The sequence below is a fragment of the Dioscorea cayenensis genome, chromosome 15 (assembly GCF_009730915.1).
Source record: "Dioscorea cayenensis subsp. rotundata cultivar TDr96_F1 chromosome 15, TDr96_F1_v2_PseudoChromosome.rev07_lg8_w22 25.fasta, whole genome shotgun sequence".
Taxonomy (NCBI): Eukaryota; Viridiplantae; Streptophyta; class Magnoliopsida; order Dioscoreales; family Dioscoreaceae; genus Dioscorea; species Dioscorea cayenensis.
In genome coordinates this window covers 22,074,042-22,090,700 of record NC_052485.1, presented here as the reverse complement: position 1 = coordinate 22,090,700, position 16,659 = coordinate 22,074,042, and the positions used below count along the sequence as shown (strand labels likewise).

Here is a 16,659-nt window from a genome sequence, read left to right as displayed (position 1 = left end):
CAGTTGCAGGAAAAAGAATATCACAGTTATCTTCTTTATTTTCATCTTTATGTATGAAATATAAAATTGACCAGAGTTCAAGCTCGTATGCTTGCCAGAAATTAAAAGATTATTATGCAATCAACGTGAGAGGTGAAGATAGAATTCCAATAAACACTGTATGGATTGGTTTTGCCCGCTATGCCCTCCCCTTTCTACAGATGATGAGTTGATGTCGATATGCAAACTTGCCATCAACGGTCTTGGTTCAGTGGTTAGAATCGTTAGATTGAAGCGAGAGAACATGCAAAAATTCTTGTTGGCTTGTGGAGTTCAACAGTGTGGAAGCAGCGGCTACAGCATTGAAAAAAATATTCGGGATTGTCCTGGTGTGTTCCTGCAAATTGAGTTTAGGTATTAACAAAAATATCCATTTGACAATTGCTCTCGTTTTTCATGCATATTATTTCTAGGTATCTTTTCAGATTACGATCATTAAGCACAAGTTTTCTTTTCTTTGCTGTTCTCTTATGTAGAAATCCTAAAGTTTCTTCGTATCATGATGAGCTACAGTTTGCAACTCGCACTTTGCCATCTCATGGACCTGTCTTCTTGGAAAGTAAACCTGGCAATCAGTATCGCAGCTCTTATTCAGATAAACCAAATATTGTTACCCATGAACTTGTTTCACCAAGAACAGACACGGAAAGGTTTGCCGGTCAAGTACACAACAGGCCTCCATATGGTTCAAACTGGTCTGCTGCAGGAAGTGCGGAGATGATGGAAGCCAGGCCTTCATTTTTCTGGTATTGTCCAAATTTTTTTCCATCATTTCACTGATCAATGTAATTGCCTGACCGAAAATATTTTATTGGATGATTTATCAGAAGCTCCAGGAACCTCCCACGGCGGTGAACATTCATGGCAATATAAGAAGCTGGAAACCGAACCTCCAGTGTCAGGTCCTGGGAGGCTACCATGCCCACCTCCTGTTACATATGGAGGCTCGACAATCCCACCACCAATGCCACCATTCTCATATCCACGCCCTTTCTATCCTACTCAAAACAGCTCTTGGGACAACTATCATCAAAATCGCCCCCCGCCGGTGAGTCAAATTTCCCATGGCATGATGGGTCCAGATAATTGTCATGTCAATGTTCCTGGAATGCCTTTTGTCCCCTCCTCTATCAACCCAGTATCACAGCTTTTTGAAAATTCTGGTCAACGATATGATCAAAAGGTTCCAAACAGACCAAATCCTCCCCCACCTGATGTGCTACCTCCACTGCCTTCTCCTCCTCCATTGCCTCTATCCCAGCCACCTTCTATACCACCTCCCCCGAGGTTTAGCCCCTCACAATCCTCAATCTGCTCTTGAAAGTTCTAACACAAGAGCCAGTGAACAGCACCCCTCATTATCAGTGGCAAGGTTCTCTTTTCTAAGAGTGGGGGTCCACTACTGTACAATTTATGCTGTCAGAGAGGACTCAAATATTTGCAAGTATACAGTAGCTGCATCAGAACCTGTCGAGTAAGAACCACACCTTCTCTTATATATGGAGGACAATGATCTTAATCTGACTGATGAACCAGTGTTATCCATCATATTTTGCAGCTGGCCTGCCCGATTGGATGTAACAAAGCTGCAGTATTTCATCATGTGAAGACACCTTTGCTAACACACCATCTCACAAAGTGAGTTTTTGATGCTTGTGCTTAAGAATAGAGAAAAAATGGCATTTTTTGGTCCATTTTGATTGTAGGATATATTTTTCCTGGTCTCACCATATTGCCTCTTTCCTCCAAATGGCATTTACACAGAATTATATGGCCTTAGGGAATTTTGGAAATAGATTTTTTTATGGAATTGGTGCAAAATAATGAAAACGTAGATAGGGATGTCCGAGTAGATGTGTAATTTCATGCATGGTTGCTAGATGGTAATCTAAATGATGGCATGTGTAAGATGCCATATGCATTTTCTTACCAATAAGTACATGCCAAAATACTAGCCCATCAAGTAGTAGAAAGAATCAGACAATTCTAGATGTGACTTTCACAGGTTCCAGACAAAGGTTATATTTCATTACAAGGTATAATGGCTGCTATTATCTTAGAGTCTTTGAGAACCGGGCCCATCACAAAGTACTTATGCTTGCATAAGGTTGGGTATAGCCTAAAGGGAACATTCATATGCATTTCGTTTGAGAACTGTGGAACAATATAATTGGCTAGTTGCGTAATTTTTGCTCAAACATGTTGGTGGTTATTTTTTGACTGAAGCTTCTTTTAAAGATGTATATCTTATTGCATTAAGGGCATATAATAAAGATTTTCTTCAGCTGTTTGTGATAAGGTTCAATTATGTACTAAAATTTATTTATAATATACATTATAGATATGAAACTCCATTCTGTTCAGGAGGCCACTCAGTAGGTGACAGTAATGAAAACTTTCTCATCGTATTGGAATTATGCTTTCAGAAGCCCTGCTTTCTAGTGAACACTGGAGAAGAGTGATTTTTAGTCTTTTCTATGTATATCTTTATTATTTCACCCAAAAGATCTATGGAAAGTGCTTGAAGAGATATTTTTATGTTCAGGTAGTGTTTTATAAGTCGTTGGCTTAGTTGTGCATTGATATGCCATTCTACCTGGAACCTAGTGTTTACCTTCATAGAGGTCAATGCCACATGGTTCTTTTCCTTTTCTGTTTTGATGAATTCCGAAGTTTTCATTTTAGTGATTCTTATGCTAAATTTCTCCCGGTTGGTATTTTATTTTGCAGAGAGAAGTTTGCGGTTGCTCCCCATCCGCTATGAGTGACCATAAGGGTGTAAGTTGTTTCTCCTTTAATGTAATTTATCCTTGAATGGTTGCTATTGATTCCAAAAGTGGATAATATACCTTTTTTTATTCATCTAGCATTAAATTTCACATAAATTGCTTCATACTGGTGAGAAATGTCATTTTCAACCTATGAATAATCAATTTCTGGTTTTCTTTTGTTTGTGTGTGTGAGCACACACATACAGGCACTCTTGTATAATGCATCTTGTTGGTAGAATGGTCATTATATTGTTGGGACGTTGCTAACAGGATTTAATCAACAATATTGGGCACATAAGTTATTATTTGGTATTTCTAGCAAAACTTGAACCAACTTGTGTTTAACCTGACTTGAGTGAGAAAAAAAATTTGACTCATCGAATTGTGAGCATAATTGGATTCATTAAACATGGATAAATGTCTTGACTTAGGTAGTCACTGCTTGAGTTATTATTTCTGTAGTCTTAGAGAATTCTAACCTATAATATTTATAAGTATCAACTATTGGAATCCGGGAACTTTTTCAAATCTTGTCTCTCTTTATTCATATCAAGTACTAAATCTCTAGTTGGTGCAAATACTTTCTAATCTTCTTCCGACTTCTGTCAAAATTTTCCTGTGTCCTTACTATTATTAGAGCCTTCACAATGAAGATAAACCCTTATTGGTTGTACCCTCTTCTTTTTGTTACTGTGAATAATATCTACTATACTTGTATATATTCATACTCCTCTACTTAACGCTCTTGACCCATGCAAATTTTATCATATAATACTTGCCATAAATCTGCATTCCTTTGGTAAGATTCAATATTATGTGTCTAATTGTTAATCCAAAATGGATTTTAACTGACCGTATTAATCTCCTTTTGCTTGTTAGACACATCTTAGAAGTTTTCATATAGGTTCACCCATATGATGATCCGATCAAATTTTTGGTATCCAAAGTAGTATATCAATGGAAGAAGTTCTTAGGGTAGTTCAGAAAAAAATAATTGTGAAGTTTAATATGATGAATGGCATCTTTATGTGAGGGAAGTTTTAAGAATTAGCTTGTTTGCCATTGACAACTGAAACACAATGGCTATATGTTTTGCAGCTGCATGATTTCATTACTTATTTGAGACAGAGGGACTGTGGCGGAGTGATCAAGATTCCTGCGGTGAATTCTATGTGGACAAGGGTACTCTTCATTCTTCCGTATTCTCCTGAAACTTGTTCCATGCTCGCCATTCCCCGAATCCTGTTGATTGTCTTCTTGCGTTGGTTTTGCCGAAGGAAGAATGAACCTCGAGATTGTATGATATGTAGGAGGATGGGCACTTTTTTCGTATTTTATACGGTCCACGGATGACAACAGCTGTAGAGTTAAAACTTCATAGGCTGTAGTTTAAATCTTTGTACATTTGGGCTATGTTAAGGTTCTTATTCTTTTTCCTATTGTTTTTTTGGCACTTTCAAGTTCTTGGTGAAATACCTTTGCATTTGTGTAAATTCATATATATATATATATATATATATATATATATATATCTGTTCTGATTTTAAGGTCACCTTGATATATCTGTTCAATTTACACTGTTCTTTATATATCTAGCTACATATTTGATGATCATTTACGGTCAGATGGTGCAGAAATGAATTTTGTTTTTCAATTATTTTTATTTATTAATGTGTTTGTTGTCTTATAATTTGCAAAATTTGTCACCAAATAAAAACTGAGTAAACGCGAAAAAAATTATGAGCAACTAAAACCCAAAGATCATATTAGTAGTCATTCTTGCAAGTGTTTTTTTAAATTGTTTTTACACTAAAGATATCTGTAGTATCTTACTAATTTCCCTTCTAAACAACATCGTATAGATACATGAGGACAAAAGAAAAAATAATTGATAATAAAATGGAGAAATTTGTTTTTTCCGTTCTTGTTGGATAAATTAGTTGTTTAGTTTTAGTGTTTTTAAAAATCTTTAAACAAACATCATAAAAAGATGGAAAAACAGATGAAGAGATTGTACTCCTAGCACAAACCCCCATTACGCCGAGGTGAGAACTTTTACCATAGACCCCATCAAATTAAAATGAGAGTACATGAGACACTGACTCCGAACATGTCTGTTTTGACACATCTAAGAGTTGTCTAATTTGTTTGGTTTTCCTCCTATTTATTTATAATATTTTTATGGAACTTTTTCTCTCGCTTTAGGATTCACTGTAGAACCTCAGTATCAAGAAAATCTTGCTTCGAATGCCAAACAATTCTCGCACAGTTCTCTTTTTTAGGTCTCAATGATGACCAGCCTCATTTTGATGTTAATAATAATAATTTTTAAATAAAATGACCACAATTTTTGTTAATCACAATTTTTTTAAAACAAAAATAAAGCTATCTTTCTATTACAATCTTTTGCTTTTTGTTTGTCCGAAATCGAACAGAAAAGCTCGGACACACCGAAACTGCCGAGCGCTGAAGAGGACGCAGCGCCAAAACCCGTTTCTCAACAAAACATAAAAACATCTAACAGAGAGAAACTAAAAACGAGAATAGAGCGGCTAATTTATTAAAATAATGTTATTTTTTTTATTAATTTCCAAAATACGCATTTCTGTAACTATTTATGGAAATGCGCATTTTTTATTTTTTGTATTATTTTTTTTAAATTAGCGGGTCCCATTGTCATTTTTTAATATTTAAATTTAATTTTTTTTAAAAACAGAGGGGCCCGTTATATTTTTAATATTAAGTTTTTATTTTTTTAAAAACTGCGAGTCCGGGTAGTTTTTTAAATTAAAAACATTTTACATCCAAACCCTTATAATTTTTATTAATTTTTTTATAATCACTCTACTATGTTATTTTTTTACTTTCACTAATCAGTAACTCAGTCGTTAATAATTTAAATAAATAATTTTAATATTTTTTTCATAATAAGGGGTTGTTGAAATGAATTATTAATGGCGATGTAGCCCTCACCTGTCATGCAGGTCCATCGGATGAAATTACATAGTTAGTGTGTTTTAGAAAAGGAATTTGGAGAGTTTATATACGCCTCCACATAACAAATGGATGACTAGTGTGTTTTAGAAAAAGAATTTGGAGAGTTTATATACGTCTCCACCTAACAAATGGATGATTAAGATTAATTCCATCCAATGGCTCTCATGAATGGGGTAGGTGCCACATGCCACCAATAATTCATTTCAACAACCCCCTTATTATGAAAAAATATTAAAATTATTTATTTAAATTATTAACAGCCAGTTACAATTAGTGAAAGTAAAAATAACATAGTAGAAGTGAAAAAAAATTATAAAAAAATTAATAAAAATTATAAGGGTTTGAATGTAAAATGTTTTTAATTTAAAAAACTACCGGGACCCGCAGTTTTTAAAAAAATAAAAACTTAATATTAAAAATATAACGGGCCCCTCTGTTTTTTAAAAAAATTAAATTTAAATATTAAAAAATGACCGTGGGACCGGCTAATTTAAAAAAAATAATAAAAAAAATACAAAATGCGCATTTCCGTAAATAGTTACAAAAATGCGTATTTTGGGAATTAATAAAAAAAATAACATTATTTTAATAAATTAGCCGAATAGAGCTCGATACTAAAAGAACAAACTAAATGTTTGCACAGTCAATACAACTTTATTTAAATAAAACCTATGCCCACAACAAATGGGACTTATTACATGCCAATAAGATTGACGGTGGCCCAACGATCCCTCGCTAAGTCTATTCGATCACCCGACCTCTACTCCCCGATCCGAAAAATATCAACAAAATTTATGAGTCGATGATCCCGAAGTAAGATCCACTAAAAAAATATAGGGATCACTTATTAAAAATCATAATTTAACAATTTGCAAAACCAACAACACAAATTTAATTCACATAACATAGATGTCAAAAATTAAGCATATAGGTCCCCCAAAACAACTATCACAAAACAAAAATCGCAAAAAATTCATATATTTACCCCCTATGACTCGAGACAAAAATTATCAAAAACCATATTTTTACCCCGTGACACGAGCCAAAAATTATCAAAAGGTCGATATTCTTCACCGCAGTGAAGCTTTGGAAACTATAGTTTTTATAACAAAAATACGTGTCGTACATGGCCATAGAGTTTAACCCCAAATGATGTAGCTATTGCAAGGTTATTTGGGGACTAGTTTTTATGTCAAAAAATAGTTTCGTCTCACAAAACAATAAACTAATCCGACAAATTACAAGAAATTTTACGAGAATGTGATCCCATTTTTATCATATCAAAAAATAAACCGCTTAATGTAATACAAACATGAATGTATAATGAAAAACAATAATATTCGTTAATCAAAAATTAAATAAAATACCTGAAATTCAAAATAAATAAATAATCTGAATTTAAATACATGAACTATTCATAAATTAAACAAATATCCGAAATTCGAAATTACTGCATTTGATGAAATGAATAAAAATTCAGATTTTAAATAAAAATATCACAAATTCAAAAAGTCAAATACTCTGTATATGAACAAACGAATTATTTGAAAAATTCAAAAGTTTTTAAAAGAATCAGATTTGCTTTGATAGCTGGAAATCAGAGTTTAAATAGGGTATATAATAATTCAAAATTTAAGTAAACTAACATTTAAATAATTTCCAGATCTCTTAGTTTAAAACGTCTTTAATCCAAAATATTTTAAATAACTAAATGATAAATTCGAAATTAATTATACTTGAAAGGATAAAATCAGATTCAGAACAGTAATCTAATTTTATAAAATGAATAATTAAAATGATTAAATTTACAAATTTAGCTAGTGTCAAATAACTTATATACATAGCATAATTTATATGTAGGATACTTACATGATATTCGCTAAATCCCCAAAAATCCAAATTGACTCCCACTTAACTCTCCACAAAAGAACCTATAGACATAAAATCAGTTCAATAACCCTAACTTTACAAGTTAACTATGATTCTTGGATTTTAAGTATAACACCTATTCTTATAAAGGATCAAGAAATAAATATTATTGGATAACATAAGACCTCAATTAAAACACTGCACCTCCTAACCCAAACAGTACAGTGCAACAAGAAGATAATTAAATTGCTAAAACATTACTAATTAACCCTTGAAGGATAAAATATACATCTACATACACAACAGCATCCATATATACATGTGTACACAGCACACACACACACACAACCATCAAAAGTGAAAGTTGGGATTGCTAACACCATAAAAAGGAAAACTACGCTTTGATAGTCATCAGATCCGTACTAACATAAAGGCATACATATCCAATGAAACATCACTATAGCTTAAAGCACTTACATATACATCAACTTAGCCTCCATGTAAATAAGGATTTATAAAAAAAATGAAACATAACCAGGCCGAAACATAGAGAAGTAAAGCTTGCATGAATTCACTGCACCACGCGTGTAACACAAGCAAGTTTAACATTCTAGTAACATGCTTTCAACATCACTAGCATTAAAAACTATAAAGCCATATTTAACAGAAGAACTTAAAAGAACAAGAAGAACCTACATACAGAGAACCTCTAACATACTACACCAGCAACACCCCACATAGCTTAACAAGACAACCACAAGGCACCAAAAAAACAGATGATAGCCTAACCTTGAATTTGGAAGTCGCTGGGATCCTCATTTGACAATCGGAACAAGAGAACCTCTCGATTGATCTCCCACCACAACGCTATAGAGATGATAGGGAGAAGACTGCGAAGTTATCCCTTTTATTAAAATTTAAAAGATCGCGCAGGTGGGAGGTTGCCTAAAACATGGGTGGATGGTTATGAAAGGATAATATAAAAATTTTGAAAGAAACTAATTAAAATTAAATTTAAAAAAAGATAAACAGGAAGATAATTTAAAAGAGTGGGGTCCACAGATATAACATGAGCTGCTTGTGCTTGTCATTAGAAATCAAAATAAAAAGATTCCCAATATCTCATATGATGTTAATCTTGATGATCATTGTGGACTCAACTCCTTGATTAAATTTTTAGCCACTAGATTTAAACTTAAAATTCAAATTTTAAATGCTTATGTTTATCTATTTCCTATTTGTTTAATTTTATCTTATTATGTTGAATCCTATTGACCGAATCCTATTGATTCTAGCTCATCCCCACCTCGAGATCGTGATTGCAGTTGCCTTCCTTCTATGTTAACTCATCTCATGCTCGTAGGCAATCAAGGACAAAGCCCTCCTCTTGCCTCTTCTCATTACAACCTTCGCAGAGTGGGTGGTGAGCATTGGCGGATTTAGGGGGCAAGGAGGGGCTCAAGCACCCCTTTACCCCATTATATATATATATATAAAAATTAAAAATATTAATCATTATAAATTCATATGGAAAATGCTACTCTATATTTTTTTAAAAAAATTCTACCTCTATATTAATTATTAAATAAAAAAATAATAAAATTACTATATTAAATAAATTTGATGTTAAGTGATAATAAATAATATGGCTAGCCAAACATAAATCATCAAATATTTTTGTTTTTAAATTTTATATATATATAGATTTTTATTGAACTTATCAATACATAATTATCAATATTTAGGGATATTAATATAAAAAAATAAAAAAATAAAAAAATCTAAAAATGCAATTGCTAGCGAAATCTCTAAAACAAAAAAACATTGCAAATCTCATGGATTGATGAGTTTTCTCTTTGATCAATTATCTCCAAGATTATGTTTTTATTTTCATTATAGGGATTTATCATTATTTTCCTGCTTGTTTTTATATCTAATTTAATTTTTAAATTTTTGTGTGATAATTTGTTGTGTAAAAAAATATTTAGATTTGTTGAATGATTGTGAGATATTTGTTAAATATTTGTTTTCATTATGAAAATTATTGTGAAAAAATGTTATATATTTGTGATTAATTGTTATGAAAATTTTAAATATTCATTAGATTATTTGTTGAATAATTGTTGTATTTAATAATTGACTTATATATAAATTTGTTTTAAAAGTTGTTTTTAATTGCATTATTTGTTAATTTAGTGCTTAATTAGTTGAGTTAATCCCTAATTATATAGATATGATAGCAATTTTTATACATAAACCAAAAATTTTTAGATGGATATATATTTTATATTTTTAAAATATTAATTATTATAATCTCAAGTTTGAATTGATAGAATTATTTAAAAATTAAAAATAAATTTAAATTCAAAGACCCCTTAATTTTAGTTTTTGGTTCCTACAGTGGTGAGGTCGAGAAATTCCCTTCTGTTGTTATGTTTGTGAGGAGTTTTTAGTTAAGTTCTTGTTTTTAATTTCAGATTTTTGAATGATGGCATTTTGATCTTTGTGGCTCATGTTGTAGCTTTGAATCATTTTTTTTAATGCTTATTTATGTTTAATTTGAATCTTGATATTGTAATCTCCAACCTCTTGTTTCTCTCTATACCATAGAAACTATAATTATGTTGGTATGCCTTATAGGTGATTGTAAAATTGCCTTAGAGAGAAATTATTAGCTAATTTCATTTGATAGGTCTCGCAGTTTTTGCTTTTAGACATAGCTCAAACCCCTTTTCAATTTTAGGGGTCGTAGAAAGCAATTTGGAGGGAGTAAAATAAGAAAAATTTTAGATTTTTGACGTTAGCTAAGTACATGCAAAATTTCAGATTTTATATATCCATAGTTTTCAAGATATAATTGCATTAATAACCTCGCTCGATGGAATTCACATGCGAACATGAAAAATTGATGGGTATTTTTTTATGGTCATGGAGATTGAATCAGATAAGGTGAAAAATAGGACAGATGAATTCCTTTATTAAATTATCGATTGTCAAGAAAACATCATTGCTTTTTGGAGTAGTAGGTTGAGAGATATGGTTAAAAGGGGTATGTCTGACTTATAAAGTCTCCGAGATAACTAGAGATTCAAATGAATCCTGTAAATTAAGTAGCACTCTAAACAATAAGAATTTCAGATATGTCATAGTCTTAGGTGTCTGATTTTATCATAATCTTGAAATTTGTGATTTGGAAAAATTTATGTAAAGTTATGAGGGATTTCACATTCAATGGTCATGATGGAATTGTTCATATGCCCTTTATAGTGGTTGATTGCTATTGTACCCTCGCAAGGATCAATGTTTGGGAGTGTAGAATAATAGCTTTATATTTTTACTTTCGTATCCTTTTGAAATATCATTTTATAATACTATTGCTTATTAGCTCCTTAACATTTGTAGCATCATCGGTTTCTTGAAATTATTTTCTTTTTACATACCCTTGAATATTGTAAAATAGATATTATTAGTGAAACTAATGGGATTTCTTCCCAAATATAGGACATGCCAAAAGCCTTGATTTGGTGTAAGAATTGAAGGTTATCGCGTTAATCAGGTAAGTAACACCACATATAAATTTGTATATATGTATATATGAAATTTTTGATTATTGGCAATTATTTACATAATTATTTAATTATTTTAGTTTTTAACTATTCATATAATATTTAATTGGCTTTTGGTGGCTATTATTGTTTTATTATTTTATGAAATTATTAACTCCTTACTCTTTCATTGAAGCATCAACTTCCACTTTTTGATTATATTTGTTAATCTTTGAACTGTTATGTTTGTAAATTGTTTTGAATATAACTGGATTATTTTTACTATAAAAGAATGGGATCATGCATATGTTTATATGTTTGCTCAACAAATTATTCTATAAATCCTATTTTGCAAATCCTGTTCTATCTGAAATTTTGATTTTTTGTTTAGTTTTCAAACAATTAAATTATTTTGACATAAATACATTTAGTCTCTAATTAACTATGCACTAACCCTATCAGTGGGGGTTAAACATTGATCATGTCGGCATGAAACTTTGATAAGAGACTAGTTTTACACCGTACCGTCAGTGAAAGAATAATAGTTTCTGATAATCTTGCTCGGGTCACCGAAGGTAAACAAATTAACTTTGAAAATTTGACTCGGGTCACCGAGTCTAGACAAATGACCTTTGATATTTGTTTTGGCCATAATAAATTGGGAGACATATATTTTTGAATATCTTATAATTTGTATTTCATTGACTCAGTCTGATTTCCTTAACTATGATTTGAAAATATTATCTATGTTTTTATTATTCAATCATGATTTTGAATGTATGAAACCTTGCATGATCCTAGTTATTTTTAATGGGTTACTTACTGGGCTATCAAGCTCATAATTTGTTTGTTGTATTTTTTTTTCAAATTATGAGTCAATAGTTCGGTGGCCAATTAAGTAGGCTAGCGAGAGCTTGTATTCCCTGTTTAAATGGGTTATCATTATGTTTGTATTAGTATGTGAATTTTGATTTAGAAACCTCTTTGTATTCGAACCTCTTATATTGAGTTTGTATTTAAAGTTGAAAATTTGAGGTTATATTTATGTTGTGAGAACAGTTTTGAGAACTTGCATGCTTACTGGGTTCTTCCACCCCATAGGTGTGCGGCTGTTTATTAGCGCATTAAGTCTGGCGAGCTTGGTTTGGGCGTGACAAATTTAGTGGTATTAGAGCTTTAGTTAAATTTTGATGATATTAGTGTGTCAAATAGAACCTTTATACCTGTAATATTATGGAAACTTGAACCTAGAGAGTCAAATTACAATGGGAATTTATTTCCTACTATGCCCCCTTCTCTTTCTTGGATTTTTTTTTTGTGACAAAAAATATTGGGTCAGTTTCAATCTAACTTATAGCTTTGATTTGTATCCTTGAACATCTGTTTTGGTTAGTTTTTTGTTACTGACATAGTCTTTTTAGCACCTTTTGAGGGAAGTTTACTAGCGACCCTTTTTATTATTAGTAAAGAAAATCATGTAGTCATGTACTGTTGGTAATTAATTAGCATGTCCATTAATTTTCTTTAACTTTTAAGCCAAGGAGAATCTTATGGATTGACAATTTTAGACTTCTTTGGGACTAAAAATTGAACCAAATTGTTCCTCCAAAAAGTCCCACGTTTCACCTAATAACATGGGGAGCTGGAGAAAAAAATTGAATATGTACCAATAATGATTTCATATTCGAGTGGTGAAAGGAAAAATTGGAGGAAATGAGCTAGTAAAAAAACGAGCCATTTATTAAGGTCTATTCTTTTTAACTCCTAAGTATAATGCTCAAGTATGACTTTTTAATCCTTTAATAAACTCATTTTATCAACATTTTATCAAACAGTATTTTTAAATTATTTTATAATTCAAGTAATTTTTATAATTGTCAATTTTTTTTTAATTTAGGGTTTTCATTTAGCCTTTAAACTACAGTAGAAAAGAATTACAATGAATCTCAAATAAGAAAAAAATTATTTTACTGAAACATTATAAAATTTTATAAATTTGTAAACAAATGTAAGATTTGAGAAACAAAAGTACAATTGTAAATGAAATTGGATGCATCCACTTTTATTTTTATTTATTTATAATTATAAAAAGAAGGTTGATGGCAGAGATAATAAAACATATTAAAATTAATAGCACCATCATTTTGACTAATATGCACAAGTATAAGAAAATTAAAACTATGAGTCAAAACATTCATAATTTGACAAGTAAATATAAAAATAATCACAAAGATTTACTTTATCTAGTCTTCCATTTCATTAATAAAAAGTAACGAAGATTTCATTAAGTCTATCATCACAAATATGACTTTTCAATTCTTTTAATATAAATTTGATTGTATTATTAAATTATTTTTAAAGTCATCTGGTAATTTTTATTTTTATTTCATTATTCATTACATATTCAAAGATTTTTATTTAGCTTTTTACAATACATAAAATAGGAAAAATTATTATAAATATCAAAAACATTTAATAGTATATTATAAAATACTATATTTCGGGTGTAAATAAATGTCAGGTTTGAGGATAACAAAATCTAAATATAAAATTCACCTTTGTGAGGTTATGATATATAATATATTATCTTGGACGTATGCGACATGTTCTAGGTACTCTTTGTGTTAATCAACTCTACATGATAAAATCCTAGATAATAGTTAAGCTATTATAATTGATGCACTACTATACTTATTTGCTCTTTTAATATTTTTGTGGGACTGCGCTTGTCGCAATTTTAAAAGAAAAAACTATTCACTTTTATTTTTATCTATTTATTTATTTATTTATTATATTGTATAAGTTATATACATATAAAAGAGAAAAGAGAACGAAGTTGCACCACAGGAAAATCTGTCAAATTAATGCACTACTTTTCTCCGTGAACTTATAGCCATGCTTTTTATTTTTCTTTTACCCCGAAAAGTTCATGTCAATGTTCTCTCTCTCTCCTTCTTCTACTTTTTCTTCTTCTTCTTTCCTTAGTAGCGCTAATACCATGATAATTTCCAAGGTAATGGCACAGTTACTTACTGGGCTTGGCTTCCTCTCAGTTATCTTCCGTTACTCCGTCGCAGCCGACACTTTGAGCCCTAATCAGACTCTCCGCGATGACCAAATCTTAGTCTCAGCCAAAGAAACCTTTGCCTTAGGGTTCTTCAATCCTGGTAGATCAAAGAGCAGATACGTGGGGATATGGTACAACAAAGCTGTTGGTGCAGGGAGGGCCAACGACCTTCGGCCCATTGTAGATACGTGGGTCATCGATGAGCCTCACCAGCAGTGGTGAGAGTTCGATTCTCGGTTGAGCGCATTTCGGGAGTTGTGAATAGTGGTTGTAGTACGGGATGCTCCAGCACCACGCGTAGGCACTCGTCCCCCACTGTTCTCACCGAGGGTCATGTGCACGCCCCTGGGGTCTCTAGTGGGTTCGTCCCGCTCTTCTTCCTCAAAAAAAACAAGCTACCAGGAGGCCAAACAACAACAGTAGTATGGGTTGCCAACCGCAGTAGTCCATTATCAGGCACCAACGGAAGCTTGGAACTGAATGGTAATGGCACTTTGACCATCAACTCCATGATCTTCCTGCCCATGCCCATGGTGGCCCTTTACCAATCCGGTGGCACAGCTTTTTGAGATGATGGCAACTTTGTTATCAGAGAAGCAAACAGCAGTGAGTTCGCTTCGCAGAGACTTTGACTACCTCACCGACACACTTCTTTCCGGCATGAAGCTTGGATGGGACTTGAGGACTGGTCTTAACCGCAATCTGACTTCTTGGAGAAGCAAAAGACGATCCATCTCAGGGAGCTACGTCATATCCATGGACCTTGAAGGTATTCCTCAAGTTAATTTATGGTCTGTTTCAACTAAAAAGTGGCGCTCTCGGCCATGGATTGATGTCAAGTTCGGCAGCACAGAAGACATGCCGCAGCCCCTACGGCCTCCGTTTTGGTTTTGTCAACAACAAGGACGAGGTTTATTACATGTATAACTCAACGGGCACAAAGTTTGTGGGCCGGGTGCTATTGGACCATTCAGGCATGACGAATCATTTTGTGTGGATTGAGAGTACTGGCATGTGGAATTTCTTCATGAACTACCCCAAGAACGAGTGCCAGGAGTACTCAAGATGTGGGCCTTACGGCATGTGCGCCATCGATGTCTGGCCCATATGCAGGTGCTTGCAAGGGTTCAAGCCAAAAGTCGCCACAAGAGTGGCCTATCATGGATGCCTCATTCGGTTGTGAGCGTCTCACAGCGCTGGATTGCAAGAACAGGTCCGACGGGTTCATGACTGTCACGCTTGCCGAGCTGCCAGAAACTTCAAATGCCATCGTATACGCAAACATCAGCCAGGATGAATGCAGAGGTAGGTGTTTGAAGAAATGCTCGTGCACAGCCATGCCACAGCCAACATCAGTTGTGCAGGGACTCGGATGCGTTATTTGGGTGACGGAGCTCATTGACCTGAGAATGTCCTCTCATCCTACACAGGATATCTTTGTCCGGCTTGCGGCAGCTGATCTAGGTAATTAAGCTCCCTAACCAACCAACTTAATTTAGAATATCACAGGGATCATCTGACAGCAGTATGCAAATGAAAATTTTGATTACTAGATTAATTAAGTTAGCTCACTAATGTCATTATTATATATATGTGGATTAGATCTGGCCGGCGTTTTTGACCATTTCTTTCCATAAAAATATACCAGTCATTAATTGCCATCCACTAATTGGAGCTATACACGAATCTGAGGCATGAAATTGGACAATTTAGATTGCATGTTAGGTTGTGATGAGAGAGAATTGACATGTGAACACGTTGAATGCGTGTTTGGTTGTCCTATTAATTTCCGCAATAATTATTACTGACTTTAATTTTTATTGTAAAAAGTAAATGAATCATATATATTATCATTAGATAATTACAAGGGACTCAAGGGTTAGTGACACGAATTTTTCTTTGAAAAACATTATGTCATTTCAAAAATTTATTTGGGCTTTTATGATATAACTCTTGAATAATCCTAAACCACATCTTGGAAAACATCAATATTGATCTCATTATTACTCAATCGTGAACAATAATTTTTCATCGAAAAATAGTAGTGCATTTGATTATATTCCGTTGATTCAACAGCCTCAATCTCAAAACAAGTCTAGTAAGAAGAAGTCAATCCAAATCAGTGGTTTGGATCTTAGTTTTTCTCAATGGTGGCATTGATAATTCCCTTAATATACTTACATTCACGGGAAAGAAGAAGATGATACACAAAAGGTAAACTAATTTCTATTCTCCTATATATCAAATGCCACTATTGTAAAGATATGTATATATATATATATTCATCTCTTCACTAAGGTATCCTAATAATATTAAAGCTTTTTGTTTCATATAATCATTTTGAGATAGGCGTTAGAGGAAATGGGTGAAT

The 16,659-nt window shown here is 32.5% G+C and overlaps 1 protein-coding gene across 1 annotated transcript; it reads left to right on the top strand.

Moving 5' to 3' along the window:
• Positions 1–655: 655 nt before the first annotated feature.
• On the top strand, positions 656–1,360 carry LOC120277813 (extensin-like). The gene is made up of 2 exons (XM_039284650.1): positions 656–734; positions 867–1,360. The coding sequence occupies exons 1-2, from the start codon at positions 656–658 to the stop codon at positions 1,358–1,360; spliced, it is 573 nt and encodes a 190-aa protein (XP_039140584.1).
• The last annotated feature ends 15,299 nt before the right edge of the window (positions 1,361–16,659 follow it).

Coding starts and splice junctions, on each gene's coding strand:
- LOC120277813 (XM_039284650.1), top strand. CDS start 656: ATGAACTTGTTTCACCAAGAACAGACACGGAAAGGTTTGCCGGTCAAG. Junction 735..866: donor CCTCCATATGGTTCAAACTG/GTCTGCTGCAGG, acceptor ATGATTTATCAG/AAGCTCCAGGAACCTCCCAC.